The following is a 23178-nucleotide window of genomic DNA, read 5'->3' on the forward strand; positions in this document are numbered from 1 at the left end:
CTACTGGATATAAAATCCTTATTGTTATTGTTTTCCCTCAAGTTCCATAGGAATGGGGTGCTGTCTCAGGCTGTCTAAGGCTAGATCTGAACAAATATAGGATGATAGGCTGTGCTGCTGGACCCTCCCCAGTTGAATGGGATTTCCACTTTAGTTTTTAGAATTGGGTAGACGAGTTCAAATCTTGTCTTTAACAGTTATTAGCTTTGTGACCTTGGGGAAGTAACTTTACTTTTTTGGGTTCCAATTTTCTTTATCTGTAAGTAAGTTCAGTCTATATTTTAGGGTTTTTGTTTTAGAATTGAATGAGCTAATTCCCTCATTTATACCTAAAGTACTTATCGCGTGGTTGTATGATGGTGCCTTGGTAGTTGATTACTAAGGCACTCGGCAGTGAGAAAGGGGGTGGGGCCCCCTGGATCAAAGAGCTTATATTCCAGGATATGCTTGTAAAAGACTGGATTGCATTGGATTTTTAGTAAATGTCCATTCCTTTCCTAATCCCCATTGATTGTGTATATATCTTTATACTAATATATGAACAATTTGTTTTTGCAATTTAAATCTTTGTAGTATTTAAAGAATGTAGCTATAACAAAAATACGTGAAATAAAATGATTTGACTTTTATTTTCCTTTCAATAGGCAAAACAGAATAAAATAGAAAAGAAAAGAAAAGAAAAAGTATTGAAGGAGTAGAAATAATTTTATTTCCGTGGAATTAACTCCCTATATTAGGTTTTTCCGTTGTGTTGTTAAACAGCATATAAAATTGACAGGTTGTGACTTCAGTGTTGATAGCTAGGTGAGTATACTTTATTTTGTATTTGTCTTTGATGAATTATTTGCACTAGATCATAAATGATGTGCATGTTACATATTGGAAACAAGGAAACAGTGGATAAATACTACCTCCAATGCAGTCATTTTGTTACCGAGTCCAAACTTTTTCTGCTTGCCACATGACAGGCCAATAAACTGGGAGATGAGGTGTTGGAGCAAGGAATAGTGACTTTATTTGCAACTCTGGCAGACCCAGAAGACGGCAGACTGATGTCCTGGAGAATAATCTTCCCCAAGTCAGAATTCAATCTCCTTTTATAATAAAAAGGGGTGGGTTGTGGTTGGTTGTTGCATACTTCTTGCTGCATGAATTGTTTGTCCTCTGAATCCACTGTTCTTGCAAGTGTCCATGTGGAACAAATCATGGTGCCCCTGTAAAACCTCCAAAAATACAAAGGTTATTCTCTATTTTGCAACTTGCTATCTCTACAGAAGTGCAGATGAGCTAACATTTTTAAAGATCAGGGCCAGGAGAATAGGCTTTCCTGTAGATTTCAGGCTAAAGGCAACTTTCTTTTACAAATGGTACAGATCTACCAAGTCTGAGCCTAGAAAACAGGGCACAGGTTTAAAGCCAAAGGAATAGATCAAACATAGGGTCAAAATTGTTCTTTTTTATTACAATTCCCTTTTCAGCTTCATAGATACTTTTAGTAAGAAACATGAGCAATTTTGTATTTTTGCTTCTTAATAACCGATAAGTGGGCCAACTATATTTTTGTGAGCAGGGATGCTGTGCGGGCCCTGGGGTGACAGCAAACTCTTGTTGGGGTGGCCGACCTTGCAACATGTCTGATGCCCCGTGAGTGTTGGTGAGGGTCCCCCTAGCCAGGGGCTCTCTTCAGGAACCAGCATATGGGCATTGTCCTCTGGAGACCTCTTTTACGGCTGCAGGAATTTTTTCAGATACTGTGATTGAAAAATCACTCCAGCTGGGGATAGTTAGGGGAAAAAGGAAAAGGAAAAGGGTTTGGAGTAGAGTAGAAGAGTAGGACATAAGATCACGGATCCTGAGTACTTGGCAGCGGGGCCTCGGGAGAGAGGGGAGCACAGGTGGGGAGGGGCCTGGCTCCGGAACCAGCTCCTGTACCTGTCCCCGCGCTCCATTCAAGTTGGAGACAGTAATTTAAGTCATCCCTCTTCCAGTATGTATAATTCTCTGGCTGCAGGTCATGGGGCATTGGAACTTTACCCAAGGATAGATTACTGAGCTTCACAAACAAACCTACTGTATCCTTTTCATAATTCAATTAAACTGTACAGCAATGTGACATAACAGCAAGGAATGATCTGGGAAGTGTCTTAGTAAATATGGACCTCAATTAACAAAACTAGAATTAGTATCCACTAAAATATAATCTTTTTTTTCTCTCTAAGGTTACCCTTAGTTTTCTCCAATAAAACCAAAAGAAGATTAATTTCTTTACAAGTGAAGTCTGATTATTTGATAATATAGGCTATTTTAAATTGGCTGTGTTGGAAGTTTTAATACGGAGTCTCAGGGTAGAATGTTAATAAGGTTTGCTAAGGCCAAGAAAGCCACGTCAAGGCTTTTCATGGGTTTCTGCCTTACAGATTTAGGTAAATTTTTTTCTCTTTAAAATCCTTAAAATACCTTTATAGTCCTATATCTATTAGGAGATGAACTTCCTAATTTGTCTGATAGAGTCACTGGGGACCTAAGTGTTTTTAGTCTCTTGAGGGATCAGATAGAGAGAAAAGATAACTGTTCCAAGTGTGATTACATAGGTATAATTTATCAAATTGCTGTGAACCATAACTAGCTTAAGGAGAAGAGATTCTTTATGTCTGGGAAACAGCTTAAAAGCCAGTAGTATTTCAAACAATATCAAAAATTATAATCATATTCACCAGTTTACTCAATCCCATGTAACTAATTCTTTTAATGAGAGTTTTCATTAGAACTTTAAAATTTCTTACCCAGTTTAGTTCAGTGCTATAGTTTGAAATTTATTAGAAAACAGTAAATCTCCTTGAAGAGAAAGCATTTTGCAAAACCAGCAGAAAAAAACAATTAACTGTCTATAAATGACAAAAGTTTTAAAAGCATGGTTAAACACCATTACACTATAATCGATAAAGAAACCTGTTCACTATAACCATAATTATCACTGGTAAAATTTCAGATATACCAGAATTTTAGGGAGTCCATATAATTTCTACAATATCTATATTAATAATATTTTCTCATTCAGTATAACCTTAAAAGTTTTATGATTCATTTGAAAATACCATGTTATTTAACATGCCAAATGAATCTTAGTAGTTTAAAATCTCTCTTTGGGATGTTTCAGGGGCCATCTGTAGCATCCCAAACTTAACAGGAGATTAAAAGAACTTTAATTAGAATTTGATATTTGTAGAGCTTGTTAAAAGATTTCAGAACACTTGGTCAGATAAACATATAGAACACTGTAAAGTAGTACTAATTCATTAACAAGAAAATACATCAAAAGTAAAGGCAGAACAGATCAGCTAAGTGGTATAAGAAGTTTTACAATCTGTTACTGAATGTGGATTAACATTTTAAGAAAATTTTTTCCTCTTAACAGAGAGAAAACCAAATCTATTCTTGTACCAGCTTACTTCTAAGATTCACTTACGTTGCCCAATTTGATTCTAAACTTAGCCAATTCTGACCATGTATAAAACACTTTCCTCAGGTTTCCTTTTCCACAAGCCTTCCACAGGTTTCTATACTCATATTAGTGTGTCCCTTATTTTCTCTTCCATTCAGAAGTAACCAGCTTCAGGAGAAAGTCACTATTTTCCATTAACAAAATATAATTCCATTCTTATATCTTCCTTTACACATTTATATTACTTTCCTTGGATACTGAGATCATTCCCTTAATAATAGAGACTTTTTCAGTGTGGCACCAACCATTTATTAATATTTCTAAACACCTTTAGTTTCACTGTAAGAGGAAGTTAAATATTAAGTAATTCATATTTCAATCTTATTTTATCTCAAAATGGCATAGCTATTTAATAAATCCCATCATTTAACTTAATTTAGCACAACTCTAGAATTTAAAGATACCAAACGTTTAGAGATTATCTTAAGCATACATTTTAAAAATATATATTAAATATTTACCCAAAGCTATCATCTCATTTGCATTTAATTTACTTAAAATTTTACCACACCACATTAATACTGTCTTTTTTTTGACAAATCTGCAACAGATATAACAGGATTTTATTTGACATTCATTAAACCTAGGTACAGTAAATGTATTATACTTAATATTGATGACTTTAAAGATGTCTATATGAATTAGAACATACTTAAACTAAACAATATCATATATTATCTTAATATTGAATATTTTCCATTTCACGCGATGCTGAAAGTCAATTTGTTCAGTTTTTATCTTAAAAATACTTAATTTTTAAGTTCTTATTTTTTTACATCAATTAAGCAGAGCTCTTTCACTTTGACTTTTTTTTTTTAGCAATAGAAATATCTCACCACTATAATGTGTACGCTGGCTTATAATCAGACAAAAGCTAGAGATCTCATAGCTTCACTTTAAAACTTACTTATAAGATAGGTATAATAAAAGTTGCAGTAAGCTGAATTTGCTTGCTCAAATCACTAAGGCATACTATTTATGAAACAGACAGTTAAGTTTTCTTCACAACGTCTGAAGGGCCCGTCAGAGTTCTGAGTTCTAAAATGCCAAAAATTTCTTGGCCTTAAGTTCTATTTCGTTGAGGGAATTAGGCTCAGTCTAAGGTCACTGCTTGTTGTATTTATATTTCTGATCTGCAAGACAAAGACACTCTCTTCCAGGTCCCCAGAGAACTGCTCTGTCAACCAGACCCAATTTTATCTCCTTAATTGACATTTTTGTGTCAGTGAGAAGAGCTGTAAACAGAGAATTCCATGTTTTAAAACTTTAAGGTTTACTGTATCATGTCTTCCAAAGCTTGCATAAGGCATTTAGTAAGGTCTCTTTTCCTTGAGTTATAAGTTAAACCCAGGGTAAAACTCTAATTATATTTTTTTATTAGCCACTCAATATTAGTTTTTAGATTTACGTTATATTGGACGGCTCATGTATCAATATTGGTTTCCTTTAATTTGTTCAATTAATATTTTCAGAGGGACAGATATGTGCACAGCCTTATAATACCAAGAAGGGGAAGCGTTTTTCCACTGAAACATAACTATCCCAAAACACAAGCAAAAGGATTGTATAAAGACCATTTAAATATACCAATTTCACAATCTTTTATCTCAATTTTATTAAATCTTATACCTTTAATTTTTATATTTATTAGGTTTAATCAATAATTCTTATTTCTAGAAGGAGTGCCAGAAGCATTTTTTTTTTTTTTTGTGCATTGTATATAATTTTACAGAAGTCTCTAGGATGCCCAAGTTTCAGCCAAAGAGCTTAGGCCCTTCTCAGTTTTTAATTTCATTAATTGGTCTGTTGTCACAATCATTGATCAAGTATTTCAGTCTATATATACATATATTTTAAACTGTGGTAAATAAAACTGACTTGTTTGAACTTTAATATTGGGGGGGAGTAGGTGATTTCTTTGGTCCTTTTTTTTTTTAACTTTACGTAATGTAGTATCAAAACCTTGTATGTAAATCCAAAAATGTCCATTTTATTTATCTCATTCAAAATAACCATATAAAAATATTTATCCATTTGGGATAAGCTACTTATCGTTTTTTTTAATGACATTTTTACGATCTTTTTTCCAGTTATTCAATTTAATTAACATTAATTATTCTAAGTTTTTATTAGCATCTCTAGAACCATTTATTGGGAAGGAAAAACAAAAATGTAGCTTTTCAAACCAGTTTTATTTTTTTAACTAAGTTCTTAGGTTAACCATTAGATATATTTTTCTACATTTAAACTTGATTTTAATAGGTACCAATAAAACAGCTGTTTATAATGAGATCTCTTTAAACTTTCACCAATTTAAAAGTTTTTCCAAATTAAAAGATCCATCATATGGCCATCAATTTATATATATATATAAATATATATATAAATTATATATATATAAGCATATATATAAATTATATATATATATATATAGTGATTTTAAACCAATAAGATGAAGCGGCTCTTCCACATGATTGTCGGGGTGTTGCCTAAATAAAATTCAAAGTTTTCTCTCCAAAAGCTAAAGGCCATTGTGGTCCAGGCTGATGTAGCAAAGTTTAAGATGGTAAAATATCTGAAAATTGGTACAATCAAAGAATTGCTTAGAATTCCAATTTATTTGCGTGGCCACCATATGTACACAATACTTGAAACTTTTGTGTGGCAGAGTCCAAGGATTCCTTTAAAAAAAAAGGTAAACATATATATACATACATACACACACTTAGTACACCCAGAGAAAGATAAAACATTTACATTTCAAGGACACAGGAAGAGAAATCCAAGTTCCCCCTAAAGGGGATTTTGTTTTTATAAGTTCAGAATTCCAAAAAATGTTTTTATCAGGCTTGTTAATTACTTTCAGAGTGAGTTTTTTTTTTCTTACTCCCAATTATTGTTGTAAGTTTTGTATGTACATAAACCTGGCTGGGGTAATAGTTGGAGACAGGCAATCTGTTATTTCTTTTTCTTTTCTTTTCTTTTCTTTATTTTTTTTTTTTGTATGTTCTATTCCCCATTGTAAGGTCGGGTTCCCAGAATAAATTTGTTGGTAAGATTTCCCACAGGGACAACTCTGTGACATGAAGTCTTTGTCACTACCACTGCTGGAAGATTCTCTGTCACCCGAGAAAGCTGTTACGAGCCAGGAGGATGGTCTGAATTTTCGAGTTGAAAGGTTCCTCATAAGAGTTTTACTTTTATCCTGAAAAATTCAATGGTTGTAACCATATTGATGAAAATATTAGACCAGCCTCTTACCTAACCACTCAGTCCTGAACCCAGTGTCTTCGAACTTGGACTCACTCGGGATGTCTCCCCTGGGTGAGTATTTTCCTCATATATTTCCACCAGCCCCACTTTGGACATCTCCTCAAGGTGGGTATTTCCTGTTATCTTTCAACCAGGCCCCACCCAGTATGTCTCCACTGGGTGGGTAATTCACCCCAATTTCTTTCAACTGGAGGGCCACGTACCTGGATACACCGCCAGATAAAACTCAGGATGATCAACCAATATGTGAGATCCGAGAACCAGGAGAGACTCACCCAAATTCATCTGGACTCCCCGAGGAGGCGGATGGCACAAAGGGCCACTGCTGGTACCAAGGCTCCGGTTACTCGGAGAGTCCAGGTGGAGAGAAGTCTGCCGTGGGTCCCTTCAAGGTGTCCAAAACTGTTGAGTGAAATACATGTGCAGCCTAAAAGTTAAGAGTTATGTTTTATTTGGCGGGAGGGCTCGAGCCGGGATGACAGCCTGCCAGATCTCTCTGAGGGACTACTCCAAAGAGGTTGCGAAGGAGCTAGGATATATAGGAGCTTTACAACAAAGACCAGATTGTTGGAACAATAAAAGATTGCTTGTTATCTAAAGAAAGCCAGGTATCTCAAGTTCAAGACTTTAGTGCTTTTCTATGTATGGGAGGAAGCAAATATTTTGGACTCACTGAATTCATTCTTTAGACAAGCACCTAGCTATCTAGGACCAGTAGCCTGTCCTTTCTTATTCTGATTCTGCTCAGAGGACACCATTGTGAGTTGCTGTAGCAGCTGAGCTGCAGGCCTGTCCTAGCTGGGGGGTGGCGGCAGCCTTTAATGACTTGGTTTCAGTATTCTTTGTTTACTGTCATGGTTGTAGTATTCTCATTCACATTGTACTATGTTCGTTCACAGACTGATTATGGATTATCTGCAACCTTGGAAAGCAACCGAGATGGAATTACTGCAGGTACCTTCTGCTTTAATAAGCCGTGTGCAAACATATACATGAAGGAAGCATACACTGGGATTTGGTGGTGTAGGGAAGGTTTTCTGCACATTACAGGAAAACTCAGTGCAGAATTCCTTAAGTCGACCATTCTTTACTGTAGTGGTTTCTGAGAACTGTTTATGGTAATTAACCAACACTGACAAACGGTGGCACACATTGCGTTTAAGAGCTGGCCGGCTGCAAACTTGTGTATTGGACCGGTGGAATTCATAAGCAAGTGGTCAGGTGGATGGGATAGAGATGGAGCCAAGGCCTGGGCCCAGATTCCGGTTTAAATCGCCATTTTTTCACCATAGGGCCTTGGACTAGAATATAAACTCTCTAAAACTGTTGGAGAATATGTGAAATGGGCATGATAATATTCGTTTCTTCCTGGGATTGTTGTAAGTTTTAAAGAGTATTATAGCACACATGAAGCACTTAACACACTGGCACTTAGCAGTGTTCACTGTGTGGCGCCGCCCCGCTAAGCGTGTGTCAGAGCCGTAAAGGCAGCATTTGTCTGTTAAGGATGCACTGGTAGCCCCTTGGCTAGGTTGTAAATTTGGTGATTTCCTTTAATCCTTGTAACTCTGTGTGCCATGGGCAGTTATTTTCATGGACAGATGAGGAATCTCATGATAAAGAAGACTGTGTAATTTGCCCAAAGTCAGACCATAATTTTGGGTGCAGGGGCCTCGTTTCAGCTTGGGCCCCTGGGCCTTGTGCCCTCTCTGTTCAGCACCAGAGCCAGAAGTGGGGTAGGCTTTTTCCCTGCCCAGAATATCCGGCAGGCCACAAGACACACCTGGCCCTGTGCTGCTTGATCAAAAACTCCGAAGGAGAGGCAGTTAGAAAAGGGATAAACATAAAAAGAGGTGACAGCAAACTGTGATCAGCTATGAGAAGGAAAGGAACACGTCTCGTCATGCAGAGCTGGAAGGTTTCCCATCGGGGCTGCTCTGGGGGCGTTCATCTCAGCTAAACAATCTCTGCTGCTGCACCAAGGCAGGAAGGCAGGGCGCGAGTGGCCAGGTAGACAGGGCCTCATTGATCGTACACATTCCCCCTTAAGCGGCAGCTTTCACGGGCACTTACCTAGTAAACATCGGCCATAATCTTCACGCAATTTGCTTGGTAGTTTTATTGACCCCAGCTTTGAGATGAGGTCATTGAAACTGGGGAGTTTGCTGCATGCCCGTGATTACCTTGGAAATACCCCCACTGGTCTTTCAACCTAGACTGGTGTGGCTGTCATGCCCCATCCCTGTGAATGGCATCGTGTAGCTTCTCCCAAGTGGCCCAAATGACTGACATTGATATGCTTAATTCGTAGGAAATGGTATGTGGCAATAAGAGAAAAAGGTAGTAAGAAATTGTTTGGAAAACAAGAAAAAAACCTATTCTTCCCCAGCTGGGGGAGCGTAACCTGTATCACCCACCCTAATCACTGCCTGTCACCTCCTCCCTGAGGATTCTGTGTTCAGAAGCCACTCTGAGCCTTGGGAGAACATTTTTCCTCATGACACTTTTGACTAGGACCCGTGACATCTCTGTCCCTGGTTAACACTCTCTTCAAAGCCGTTTAAATTTTTTGCAGGCTCCTCCACTCTGATGTAAGAATAGCCTCTTTAAACTTCTTGATGCAGCTCCTTAATGAAGATCTTGTGATGGAAACCTAGCCAAAACTGGGATGTATGCACATAGTGACTGCAACTTCAGCACATTGTGAGTTCATAATCAGAGGGGTGGGTGACTCAGGAAAGGCTTTTTTAAGGTAACAAGGGGAAAGTGAAAGGACGCTTGCTGTGTGAGAAAGAAACATCTCGGTCACAGCCAGCAAGACACCTGTGTTCATGATGGGGTGTGGCGAGTGCAGAGTTCTCACAAAGAAAGAAGTGATGTGATGGGAGGGAGGACAGTTGGGTAATTTATTGGGGAGGAAAAAAGTGGGCTGAACATTTCCTGGTTGAACAAGAGGATTGTGACATGACGTGCTTGTATTTTGGAGAGAAGGGTTTTGTGGGGACAGGCCTAGGAGTACGCTGTCTGGCTGGGGAGTCAGCACAACAGAGAAACACAGAGAACCTGGCAGACCCCAAGGCCCAAGCTGGGGGAGAGGCTGCCCGCAAATTGGAGACCTGGAAGCTGGTTCTGTCCCTTAGCTGGGCCTCAGACCTCACTTCACAGCCCAGTCCTGTTGATACAAGAATAAAAAACGTTGGGCATGAGAAGGGCTGTGTCCCAGGCTTTCGTTGATCCCATGGGATGTGCCCCACAAGATTTTGTTCTTTGACTTCATGCAGTAAAGAATTCAAGAGCAAGCCAGTGTTGAGTAAAGGTATATATATTCAGACAGATACATTGAAATGCAAGAGAAACGTCACGAGGTGTGGGGGTTTCATGCACAGATTAGAAGTAGGTACACACCCCACAGACAGAAGGTCGGTCTTCTCCAAAGAGGGAAAGAGAGTGGTGACCGCGAGGTGGCGCTGTGTTGCTTGTTTTCTTGGGCTTGGTGGTTTCATATGCTAATAAGTAGAAGGACCAGCCTTAGGGCAAGGGGCTAGGATTCCCAGGGAGTTGGCCATTTCCCACCCTGTGACATTTGGTAGCTAACTTTGGGACTGCCATGGTGCCTGGGGCATGTTATTCACCATGTTACTATTACAATGGGTGTTTACTGAAGCTTAAGATCTGCTAGAAGTTAAATCTCTTCATCCTGAGCCTCAAGGCCTATTGGGGGTTGAATCCTTCACCATTTTGATGTTAATTGCTGTGGCTTTCCTTGAATGGCTGTTCTCTGCCCCCTTCCATCCCATCTCACTGTGATGACACAGAGACAGCAAAGGCTGGGCCCTGCTTGTGCTCCTGCATTTAATGGCGGGATGGTTGGGGTGGGCTTATGATGACTCTGAGTGGTGAGAAGGATGTTTCAGATTTTCCCACATGAGACATGGGGACCTGACAGCAGCTACCGCAGATTTATCTCACGGGCATTATTGCTTGTGTTGTTATGGAAACAAAAGGCCAGCCAAGAAAGAGGCACCACTCAGAGGGTTGGAGTACTGAGATTTATTACGCTGGCGGGCTCAGAGGGGCTTCTGTTCCGAAACTCTGAGCACCTCCAAGAACTGCACATGAGGTTTTATAGGGTTAATTACAAGTATGGGGCTATTAGCCAATAAGGCTCAAACAACAAAAAGCAAGGAATCAGTACACTGAAGCTTATCAATTTGGAAAAGATCACGTTATTGACAATTGTTGACCTTAGATTTACGATTTAACTTATTAACCCAGTAAACTGACACTAAACTTCAGGTTTACCAGGTAGCCCAGCAAAACTTAGATCAGTAAACCGACACTTATCACACTTAGATTTGTGACTTAGCTTGTTAGCCCAGCTGGCCTTTTCCTTCACAGTGTCACTTATCTTCTCTATTTTTCTTTTTTTTTTCATGTATTTAATCCAAATTTAATATCAGAGTTTTTTGGGAAAGAAATATCTCTTTTTCTTTTCTTTGGAACTCTTTTGGGGGGTGAGGTAATTAGATGTATTTATCTGTTAGTGGAGGCCCTGGGGCTTACATTCAAGACCCCATGCACCCTAAGCTCTACCACCCGCCCCATCATCTTTTTCTTTTTGCTTTAGCTGCCAAGAATCTTACAGCTGAATTCCTAGTCTGCCTTTAACACTTGCCCTGACTTCATGGAATCCATTTTTATGAGTTTATCTCCCCCTGGTTTCATTTAAGTATTGAATCTCCATTTTCTCTTCACTCTCAGTTTTGCCTTTTTTTTTATTATGGTTGTTAAGCTATGTTTAAAAAAATTGTTTAAATTCTCTTTAAACAATAGTCTGAATGTAAATAAATATGTAAACAAACAGCACAATTAAATGCTTTTATATATTCTAAGTTGTTTAGTAGTTACTTAAAAATCGAATTGAATATTAAAGTGACAACATTTTAAAATTATTTTTTAATTTTTTATAAAGATATAGATGAGTTAAAATATGATATTAGTTTCAGGTGTACAATAGATGCTCCATTTATATTTACTGTAAAACATTGTCTGTATTCCCTCTGTTGTAAGATACGTCCCTCAAGCATGTTTACATTACAGATGTTGCAGTTTGTATAAGAAAGTTGGGTAATGCAGAGTCTGGGACGTGGCTGGGTCTTACCCAGGTTCACTCTCACCCTGCCTGTCAGAGCTGAAGCCCTCACAACTGTCTGCAGGGGAGCGAGTGGAGGCAGCTCTCATCAGCGCTGGCACCACCCTCTGAGTGGCAGTGACAGCAGTGATTGTGTGTGGACGTGCAAAGTGTTGTTCCAAACGCTTTACATGCGTTTCTGCAATTAATAATTAAAGCCCTCCTGTGAGGAAGCGTTTTAAGTTTTTAATGTATAATACATTTTATTTTCATATTGATAGATTTCAAACCTCCGGAAAATTTACAGGAGTAGTACAATAAACGCTTAGATACAGTTCACCTTAAAGGTCACTATTTGGCTTTTTGTGTCTGGCTTATTTTAGCATAAAGTTTCAAGGTTCTTCCATATTGTAACCTGAATCAGTACTTTGTTGTTTTTGTTTGATAGTATCCTTTGTGTTTGTTTTCGTTTTTGGTCTATTTAAATATGTTTTCATTGAAGTCTAGTCAGTTTATAATGTTGTGTCAGTTTCTTGTGTACAGCATAACACTTTAGTTAAATAGGAACATACCTGTATTCATTTTCATACTCTTTTTAAACATACGTTACTATAAGATAATAAATATATTCTCCTGTGCTATACAGAATAAACTTGCTGTTTATTCTTTACATACTCAGTATCTGCAAATCTTGAACTCCCAGTTTATTCCTTCCCACACCCTCTCCCCAATGGTAACCATAGTTTGGTTTCTATGTCCCTGTGTCTGTTTCTGTTCTGTAGATAAGTTTATCTTTTTGTTTCTTTGTTTTATTTTTTTCTTTTTAGATTCCACATGTGAGCGATCTCACGTGGTTTTTTCCTTTCTCTTTCTGGCTTACTTCACTTAGAATGACATTCTCCAGGTCCATTGATGTTGCTACAAATGGCATTATTTTATTATTATTTTATGTCTGAATAGTAGTCTATTGGACAAATATGCTACGACCTCTTTATCCAGTCATCTGTCAGTGGACATTTAGGTTGTTTCCATATCTTGCTATTGTAAATAGTGCTGCTGTGAATATTGGGGTGTAGGTGTCTTTTTGAATTAGGGTTCCTTCTAGATATATGCCCAGGAGTGGGAATGATGGTTCATATGGGAGGTCAATTTTTTCTTTAGAGGAACATCTATGCAGTTTTCCACATTGGCTCCACCAAACTACATTCCCACCACAGTATAGGAGTGTTCCCAATTCTCCGCAGCCTCTCCAATATTTGTTGTCTGTGAACTTCTGAATGATGGCTATTCTGACTGGTTAGAGGTGATACTTGATTGCAGTTTTGATTTGCATTTCTCTGAGAATGATATTGAACATTTTTTCATGTGCCTACTGGCCATTTGTATGTCTTATTTGGAGAAATGTTTCTTTAGGACTTCTGCCCATTTTTGAATTGAATTGTTTGTTTTTCTTTCTTATTAAGTGTAAAAGCTGTTTACATATTCTGGGAATTAAGCCCCTATCAGTTTCATTTATTGCAAATATTTTCTCCCATTCCATAGGTAGGTTGTCTTTTTGTTTTGCTTACTCTTTCCTTAGCTGTGAAAAAGTTTGTAAGTTTAATTTGATCCCACTTGTATATTTTTGTTTGTTTTTCTATTGCTTGAGTAGACTGCTCTTGGAGAACATTGTTTAGATGTGTCAGATGTTTTACCTATGGTTGCTTCTAAGAGATTTATAGTGTCTTGTCTACATGTTTAAGTTTTTAACACATTTTGAATTCATATTTGTGTATGCTGTGAGGGAGTAGTCTAACTTCAATGATTTACATGCAGCTGTTCAGTTTTCCCTACACCATTTGCTGAAGAGGCTGCCTTTACTCCATTGTATGTTCTCACCTCCTTTGTCAAAGTTTCAATGACCAAAAGTTTGTGGGCCTATTCTTGGTAATTTTGTTTATCCGTTCATTGATGGATGGATATTGATAGTAACTTTTGGCTACTCTGAATGATACTGCTATGAATATTGATGTGAAATTTTTTATGAGAATATATTTTCATTCTGTTGGCTGTACAGTTGGCCCTCCATATCTGTATTTTCCACTACATGGATCCAGATGGCTGATTGTAAAAGGACTCGAACATTCTTGGATTATGGTATCCAGGGTGTGGGGTTTCTGAAGCCAACCCCCCGAGAATACTGAGGGATGACTCTATATGTAGGTGTGGAATTGCTGAGCCATATAACTCTAAGCATTTGAGGAAATACCAGACTTTTCCAAAGAAGCTGCACCATTGTACCTTTCCACTGGCCGCATATGAGGTTTTTCTGCCTCCTGAACTACATTTGTTATTGTCCATGTTTTGGTTATAACCATCCTAGTGGGTGTAAAATGAGATCTCATTTTGATTTTGATTTGACTAGTGATGCTGAGCATCATTTCATATGCTTATTGGCCATTTGTATATCTATTTAAATTCGTGGTAAATTTAAAATTTGGGTCTATTTTCTTGTATTGTTCAGTTGTAAGCATTTGTTAAATATCCTGGATGCTACTCTCTTATTAGATACATGCTTTGCAAAATTTTTCTTCTACTCTGCACATTGTCCTTTCACTATATTTTTTTAAACATTAAAACAATTTCTTTACAGGGGAGGTAATTAGATGTTTTGATTTATTTTATTTTTCTTGCTAAGCACACACTCTATCACTTGAGATACACATTTCCACTGTCATTTCACTTTCTTGATGATGTCCTTTGTAAGAAAAAGGTTTTAATTTTGATGAAGTCCAGTTTATCTGCTTTTTTCTTCTATCACTTGTGCTCTTGGTATTGTATCTAGGAAACCAAAGCCTATCCTAAGAACACAAAGATTTATACTGTGTCTTCTTTTAGAAAGTTTATAGGTTTAATTTTCACATTTCTGTCTGTGATCTATTTAGAATTAATTTTTATTTGTTATATAAAATATGAGTGTTCAGATTCCAGATTGATTCTTTTGCCTGCAGATACCCAGCTGTCCCTGTACCATTTGTTGAATAAAGTATTCTTTCAATGTAGTGTTGTTGTCCCCCTTGTGGAAAACTGTCTGTAATTGTAAGTTTTTTCCCCTTGGTTTTTATTGTGTCTCATAGATTTGTTTATCCAACCTTATGCCAGTACCATACTGACTTAGTTCTATAGCATTTTAGTACCCTTTAAAGTGAGTCCTCCAACTTTACTCTTCTTTTTCAAGGTTGTTTTGACTGTCCTGGGCCCCTTGCACGTCCATATGAATTTTGGGATCAGTTTTTCAATTTTTGCAAAGAAGTCAGCTAGAATTTTGATAGGGATTCCACTGAATATGTAGATCTCTTTGAGGAGTCTTAACATTTTTAATAATATTTTGTATCATTCCTTGAAAATGGGATATCTTCCATATATGTAGATCTTTTAAAATTTATTTTAGTGATACTTCAAAAATTTCAATGTACAAATCTTGTAAATTTTTGTTAAATGTATCCCTCATTTTATTTTTAATGCTGTTGCAAATGGAAAGGCTGAGTTTCTTATGGGTGGGACTATATATCAATGTTCTTATTTCTAGAATTCCTTCACAGCAAATACCCTAGGTTTATATTTGCTACATAAATCTATCCACAACTATTCCCCACCCCGTGTTATAAGAAACCAAGACCCTAGTTAAGCTGCCTGAACACCTATGTGGAAGTGAGAAATGAGACCCTTGGGTGGGGCTTTGTGCAGATGATACTGATAGCTTATTCAGGATGGCTTCTTCATAATTTCTTTTAAACAACCCTTTCAGTGTATTTAGTCAGATGCATTAAGAACATGCCCTTTTGATGTGCGGAGTAGCTAAGACTATGGTTCTCAAATAATTTCTAGTGAGAGTGTTGTACTTGAAACCTAATTTGCATCAATCTTTGAAGATTTATGTTTCAGGAGCTTTGACTAAAGAACACCTGTCTTTATTCTATAATGACAACTAAATGTTCAAGCATCATGTAACATTTTGAGCAAACTGCCCCCGTGCCGTAGTGCTGGGGGACTGCAGCTGTAAATGGAGTCAGCGCTTACCTCTTCCAGTACGCTTGTGCTGATCTGCTCAAAGGGGTTCGTCTAAAATTTTGTCAGTTGTCTGTTGGACAAAGTCATAAAACATTGATTGAAAGTTGCTGGAATGCAATATATTCTTATTAATATTAAGTAAGCACATATTGAGTGCTTACTGTATGATGGAATTGTCCCTCAGCCTCACATGAATATTATTTCTCTTAAAACTTCTTATATTTCCTTGTTATTCTCACTTTACAGAGGAGACTGAGAATTAGGTCTTCTCTATTTTGGAGGGAGATCATTATCAATGATGGGAAGTTGTAAGGAAAAAGATATTGATTCATCCTAAGAAAACATTTTTCTAAGAGTCAGCAATGAAAAAGTTGAACACTGAAGAAGGTGATGATTGTTCGAGTGAGACAAGCCCCGGGTTGTACGGAGTCAGCATCCCTGTCTGCACACGGCACATGTAGTGCTACGTGGTGGGTGAGGTGGCGCGGCTGCGCAGGGAACACGGATGCCGGGCCATTGGGCTGTGCTCAGGCACGGTGGGACTTTCTCCAAAGGGCAGTGGACCGTCATTGACAGATTGTAAGTAGGGGAGTGGTGTGCTCTCGTAGTTCACTTTTGTCTCATAGAATGCTTGGAAACATTTAGAAGGCTTGGCAGGATGAGTCAGAGTAGGGTGGCTGCGACGTGTAGCAGAGTTCAATTTTCAAGTGGTTTTCAGTCCCAGGCTTGTGGCCCAGTAGCCGTGTCACTTTGGATGACGCATTCAAGGAAGTGAAACAATTTATCTAATCAATTGAAGCAGTGATGTACCGACCTCCCAGGACTGCTGTGGAGATCCAGTGAGATAACGTGTGCACAGTGTGCAGCGTGGTCTCCAGCACAGAGTCAGTGCTGAGTGAGTGCGAGTGAGTACCTGGTAGGACAGGTGAGGGTGGTGGGCCTCGGTGACTGAGGATATCTGGGCCCTGAAGGAGGGGTCCATTCACATCTGTGAGTGATGGGCCTGAGTTGGGAGACACAGGGAGACCTTACCCCCCAAACAGGTGCCTTGGGCAGGACGACTATGGGAGGAGCACCGTGAAGTCAACTCTTTGCTGGTGGAGTTGGAGGTGCCCTTGAGACATCCAAGTGCAGTGTCACGAGCTCATAGTGGAGGTCTGGGCCCGGGCTGTGCATTTTCCTATAATCTCAATCCCTGAGGACGCCGAAGTATTGATCACTAAACGTGAAGACATACTTTACAGGACAAATGAATAGTAGTATCATGTCTGTCATCAAAGCTCACGTCTCTTTATTCATCAGTCACTTTGCTAATTTGGTGCTTACAGAGCTCACTTCACCGTCCTCCCCTGGGCTCAAGCTCCACAGAAAAGAGCTGGTGAGTCTCCCACTTTTCCAGAAGCAGACACATTTATCTGGTAGCCTTCTGTACCTCGCCAGTCTTAGGATATTAGTTTGTTGTTTTAATTCTATTTTCTGATGGCCATCTCCTGACAGGAGAGACTTTTTACCTCATGGACATGTTTCAATTAGCTGTTACTGAGAATTGCTGATCTGATACATAGTGCATGTATTATATTAGCTTTGTAGAGTAGTTATCAGTTTTCTGTCTTTGCCCTTTAATTTTGTTTGCCCCTTCAATGTTCTATCTTATTTTGGGCCTTATTTTTTTTTAATTAAAAATATCATTTAACAGTTAAGAAAAGCAAAGAAAAAATGCACATGAGTGCTAAATTTAGAAAATGTATAGTGTGTTTTCTGTCTCGGCCTTGGAGGGTTCTAGAAACTCATGAAAACCTTCATTACACAAGTTCCTTAAAATGCTTATTAAGAAATAAAACCTTCCTTCCTCATCTTTCAAACTGCACAACTAATTGTCAAGAAAGAGAGGGGAAATCCTCAGAAGCCAAGACAAACGTGAAAGCAGGGATTCTGGGAGATACGCGAGCCTTAGAAGCCCTTGGATGCCGGTTGGCTCCCGAACTGATTTTCAGTTGCCTTGACAGGAGGGCAGGAGGTGAGCCCGAGGCCTCTCACACTGGGAGTTTGATGGCTGATCATATTATCGGCCAAGCCCATCCCGAGAATCTTGGTTTACTAAAGGTTGAAATAGGAAAAAAAATTCCTCAAGGCAAGAAAGTAAGGAAAGTCAATTTTGTTGGAAGAGGGGAAAAATAACAAATCCAAAGTAAGGATATAGTTTAAAGCTCTTCTGGCATGAGAGTGACCACAAACTCCTGGCAGAAAAGCACAGCTACTCCTTGATTGAGAAGATGTGTTTTGAATGAATCAGTGAACATCCATTCTGAAAAAGGCATCCAGATTCTTGTGGATCAAGATACTGGACAGCAAACACCTCTCTTCCAAGATCTCATTCAAATAACCAGAAAAGTTTTAAAGGAAAGTAGCAATAATCATAGTTCTATTTATTGACATTACTATATGCTAGGAATTCAGAGGTGACTATGCAGTTGTCTCCTCTTTTGTGAACCTTACTTCCTCTTAGGGTAGACAAAATGACATAGTTGTGTAGCTTGGTGGAGGAAGGTGTTCGTCTGTTGCAATTAGCCAGGAGAAGAGATTAAGAAAGCAGTGAAGGGTGGGTGAACTTTTTAGCTGAGGACAGTCTTGTTCACTTGGCTTTTAATTGCAGGCTCAATGAGCTGTCACTGGAGGGAATAGATCTTACGGATGATGGACTTAGCTTAGGACCCTTTAGAATGGACAAGTGAACCTGGAGAAAGACAGTCAAATCTGTGCAGACATTAAAGTTCACTTGAACGTGCTCCATCCCTGAGCCAAAGATAGGACAAATATGCAGCACTTCTTGAGAACAGAGGAGTGGTTTTTAAGGTTCTCCAAGAATAAATCCCAGGGAACAGGGATGGCCAGTCCTCAAACTGTGACTTTGCTCTTTGGACGGTATACCCACCAAGGGTATTGGCCTTTTATAGGTTTTCATTTCTCTTTATTACATGTCAGGTGATGGGGACGTGGGCACAGGTGTTTGACACTTTGTTGAGTCGACTTTGAGTACATGCCTAGAAGCACGGGCACAGTTGCGGCTGTGTCGTACATCTTGCAGCCCATCCCGTTCCCCGGCTCCGTGATCACGGTAGAGTGGTTCCTTGTTGACCTGTCCGTCTCCTCTGTGATATCATAACCCATGAAAAGACCGGAACTTATTAACTCGGCTTTGTTAAAGTCAAAGGAACAGATCAAATATGGAGTCAGATTTGTTCTTTCCTATTTCAGTAGTGCCATGGAGTAGGCAGTTTGGGCAGCTTTCTGTAGGATCCTGGTGGCTTTCCCTCTCAGCCTCTGGGCGCCTCTATTGAAAACCCTTCATAGCTGTCTGGCCTGCTGGAAAAACACTCTGTCTATTATGCCCTGAATAAGTTTTCAGTTTATAACTCATTTCTACTCCTTGGAAAACAACTCAAAAAAACTCAGTTGGTTTTCCACCAGCCATGGGCAGGGGTGAGGGGTACCTTCTTATTATTTCATAAAATAATAATAATAATAAATAGTAATAGTAATAGTAGTAGTTGTAGTAATAGTAGTAGTAATAGTAATAATAATAATAATAATAATAATAATAATAATAATAATAATAATAAAAGAAGTCTTAAAACAGGACTGAGCACATTGGAGAGAGTCAATAAATGCTTCCTGGCTTAAATCAAAAGTGATCACTCAGTGATTCCATGGCTGCTGTATTTGCTGAGCTAGTTATTCCTTTGCTCCATTACACATATTTTTTTAACTGAAAAAGAAATACAAGCAAATGGTTCAAAAAATTCAAACAGAGCACAAATATACACAAGTGAAAGAAGTTTTCCCTCATTCTCTGTTCTGTCTGCCCTCCCTGGTAATGCCACTGTTTACTATCCTTTGGGTGATTTTCCATATATGCTATGCACATTCCCAACTATGTATGTAAATTCCTTTAAGGTTTTAGTTATTTTTAACTTAAAGTGATTTAAATCCTCAAGTGGCTTCTACCCGGGTAATAGAACAGAACAAATCTGACTCCATATTAGATCTGTTCCTTTGAATTTAAATTTATGCTCTGTCTCCTAGGCTTCATCTTGCTTGTAAAACTATGTTGCTTAGAGCCTGAAATATACAGGAGAGCCTATTCTGCAGGCTCCGACATTTAAGGACATTTAACACTTTTCATTCATAAAAAGATAACAAATTTTAGAATAGAAAATAACGTTTGTTTTGTTGGTCATTTACAAAGATTTGACTCAGGCAGATAGCTGCAAGAACAAAAGATTCTAACAAGAAGGAATACCTACACCAAGAAGATTGCAACAGCCAAGCACGTAGGAAAGGAGCCTGAATTGTGACTTGGGGAGATGGTTTTTCAAGACATTATTTTGCCATTTAGGTCTACAGAAACTTGCTATTCCATGACCGAACAGCTGGTCTCCCAACTTATTGTCCTGTCCTGCACTGAGGAGAATGAATTTGGACTCGGTAACACTCCTGTCTACCTAGCAAGCTGGGCACTGGAACTGAGAGTTACGGAAATAACAGGCCAGCCAAGAAACAAGCACCAATCGGAGTGTTGGAGTACTCAGATTTATTATGCCGGTGGGCTTAGAGGGGCTTCTGCTCCGAAGTTCTGATCAGTTCCAAGACGTGCACATGAGGTTTTAAAGGGTTAATTACAAATAAGGGGGTATTAGCCAATAAGGCTCAAACAACAAAAAGCAAGGAATCAGTACACTGGAGGTTATCAACTTGTAATAGATCACGTTACTGACACATATTGAGCTTGGATTTACGAGTTAGCTTGTTAGCCAGGTAAACTGACACTAAACTTAAGATTTACGAGTTATCCTGGCAAAACTTAGAGCAGTAAACTGACACTTATCACACTTAGATTTGTGACTTACCTTGTTAGCCTAGCTGGGCTTTTCCTTCACCTGAGGACACCTCTCCTACACCCAGGGACCTACTGTTAGCCCTTGATGGTTCTACAAGTGTGGGGTGTGGTTTACCCAGGAGGGATGGGGACTATGCACCAACACTCAGGCAGTCTGCTCTGTCTGGGGCGCTGATCTTGTACCACCCTGCTCCCCGCCAGCCCGACAGCAGGGACAGTGGGACTAAGGCAGAAATCGTGCCTGCTTGTCTCCCAGCGTGTAAAAGGGGAATATGTACTCTTCCCAAGTTAGTTCTGAGCGACAACACCTGCGGATGCTTGGTTCCCAGAGCAACAGAAAACAAAGCTCCGCGTGGGGGCATCGGGTGGAGGGCTGGACCAGCGAGGTAAAACTTCAGCTGCGGGTCTTGAAGGGTTACAGAAGGGTACAGAGGCAGTATTGCTGCCTCCTTTGGGGTGCCCCCAGAGGTAAAGCTTTTTCTCTTCGCTAAGACCCTCACCTATCCAGATCCCTCTCTTCTCTCCGCTCTTCCTGTCCATCTGTCTCCCTCCACTTTTCCCCTCCTCTCCTCCCCCTCCCATCTTCTTCCTTCCTCGCTGCCCCACCTTCTCTCGCAGAACACAGAGAGGATCGCTGGCCTTCCTGCGCATGCGCAGTGGGTGCCAGCTGGACCGCGCTTTGGAAGCTCCAGCTCCGAGCCGGGGATCGGCTCCAAAGGCTTCTCAGCTCTGTAGCCCGGTAAGCCTTTGGCTCCTGCCTGGGGCCGGGGCCTCTGGCTGCGGAAGTGCAAGGTGGGGAGCCCCCGGGAAAGTGGTCAGGCGGCTGCAGGAGGGCGGTCCGCGTGTCACAGCCCTCAGGGAGCCAGTCAGCCTGTGTCCAGCTGAATTGCTCGGGCCAGACCCCTCTGCCCACGCCACCTGCCCCGGCGCCCCAGGCACACCTGTGCAGGGCGAGGTGTGCACCTGCCGCCTCTCACCCAGCCGGGCTCCCCTCAGTCCGCGGCTGGTGTGCACTTCCCCTCTCCCGCCCGAGAGTCCTCTCCTCCCCGGCTTCCTCTCCTGGGCCGCCGGCCCGTCCCCGCCCCTGGGCGGGCTGTGTCCCGGGCGGGCAGGGTCTGCGGACATGGACGGGGCAGCTGGGGCTGGGGCTGGCCTCCGAGCGGGGCTGCAGACCGCGTTTCCAAACCCCCCCACCGCTTTCCCTGCCCCGCGACCCCCGGGCTGCCTTCCTCTCCCTTTCCCGCTCCCTGAGGACCAACTCAGTGGCGTGGGGGCTGCTCTCTGGGCTGACAGCCACCGGCTGTGATGCCCAGCTTCTCCTGGTGGAGTCGGGAAAAGGGAGCGTAAGTGCTGAGCGAGCTTCTGTCTCCTCCCTCAGTGTTTCTACCCCAGGTAAGTACCTTGAACACTTTCAGGTGTTATGATGGCGGTGCTTGTTGATGTCACGTGTTTTTATAGTGAGAGGGATTACAGTGGTGAAAGCAGGGCTTGGTTCTGTTAAAAATGAGCTGAAGGCATAAGGCTGTGACATCCTCCTTCTTCCCTCTCCCAGGGTGAAACGTGTGACCATCGATTTTAAAAAGATAGTTACAGTCCCTAACTAGCCCAGCCCAGCTAGTGTGTTTTAACAGGAACAGCACCACCAGAGGCCTTGGAGACCCAGAGGCATTGCAGTCCTAAAAAGCTCCTGGCACAGTTTGATTGGTTTTGACTTTTTGTTTTTTTTTAAATTGTGTGGCACACTAGTAGTAAAGAGGGAAAAATAATTGTCAAGAAATATTTTTTCATATACCAGCTTTATTGTGATATTGTTCACACACCATGAAGTCCATCCATTTAAATGGTACAATTCAGCAGCTTTTAGCATATTCACATTTGTCCAACCATTATTATTCCAGAACGTTTCCATCACTTCAGAAAGAACAGTGGAAATAAATGACCCAACCACCCCTCCCCAGTGGTGTTTCTAAAGAAGTTTCTTGGCTATTCCTGACCATAAATTAAGTTGTTACATTCCATGAAAAATCTGGTAGGAATTCTAATCAGAATTGAAATGAATCTGTCTATCAAAACAGGAAGAATTAATGTCTTTATGGCATAAACTTCTTCTACCCATGAATATATCTGGGACCCTATATTTTCATCTCTCCAGAGCCTGGCCCATGGGAAGTCCTCGCTATTTGTTGGGCTTGTGAATGATGAGATTCTATACATCGTTAGTTGCAACTGTAGCCTTTCACAGAAGAGAAAATTAACCTCAGTGAAGCCAAGTGACTCTCTGATTGTCAGAAAGAGTGACAGTGCTGGAGTGATCCAGTGGACTTG

General features: G+C 40.1%; 1 protein-coding gene across 3 annotated transcripts in view; it reads left to right on the forward strand.

The window, feature by feature from the left end:
* LOC140693127 (trafficking protein particle complex subunit 9-like) overlaps positions 1-23178 on the forward strand; it is a 1110112-nt gene that overhangs the window by 29198 nt on the left and 1057736 nt on the right. The window contains exons 1-3 of one of the 3 annotated variants that reach the window (XM_072957194.1): positions 6914-7167; positions 7675-7729; positions 9351-9478. The exons of 1 other annotated variant lie outside the window; for it this stretch is intronic. In XM_072957194.1, the coding sequence (XP_072813295.1) occupies positions 9444-9478 (35 nt within the window). In that variant the 5' untranslated portion in view covers positions 6914-7167; positions 7675-7729; positions 9351-9443. Of the gene's footprint in view, positions 1-6913; positions 7168-7672; positions 7730-9350; positions 9479-23178 lie in introns of those variants that run through there. One more of the 3 variants, XM_072957195.1, reaches the window with a different exon arrangement.

This window comes from Vicugna pacos, unplaced genomic scaffold (assembly GCF_048564905.1).
Source record: "Vicugna pacos unplaced genomic scaffold, VicPac4 scaffold_19, whole genome shotgun sequence".
Classification (NCBI taxonomy): domain Eukaryota; kingdom Metazoa; phylum Chordata; class Mammalia; order Artiodactyla; family Camelidae; genus Vicugna; species Vicugna pacos.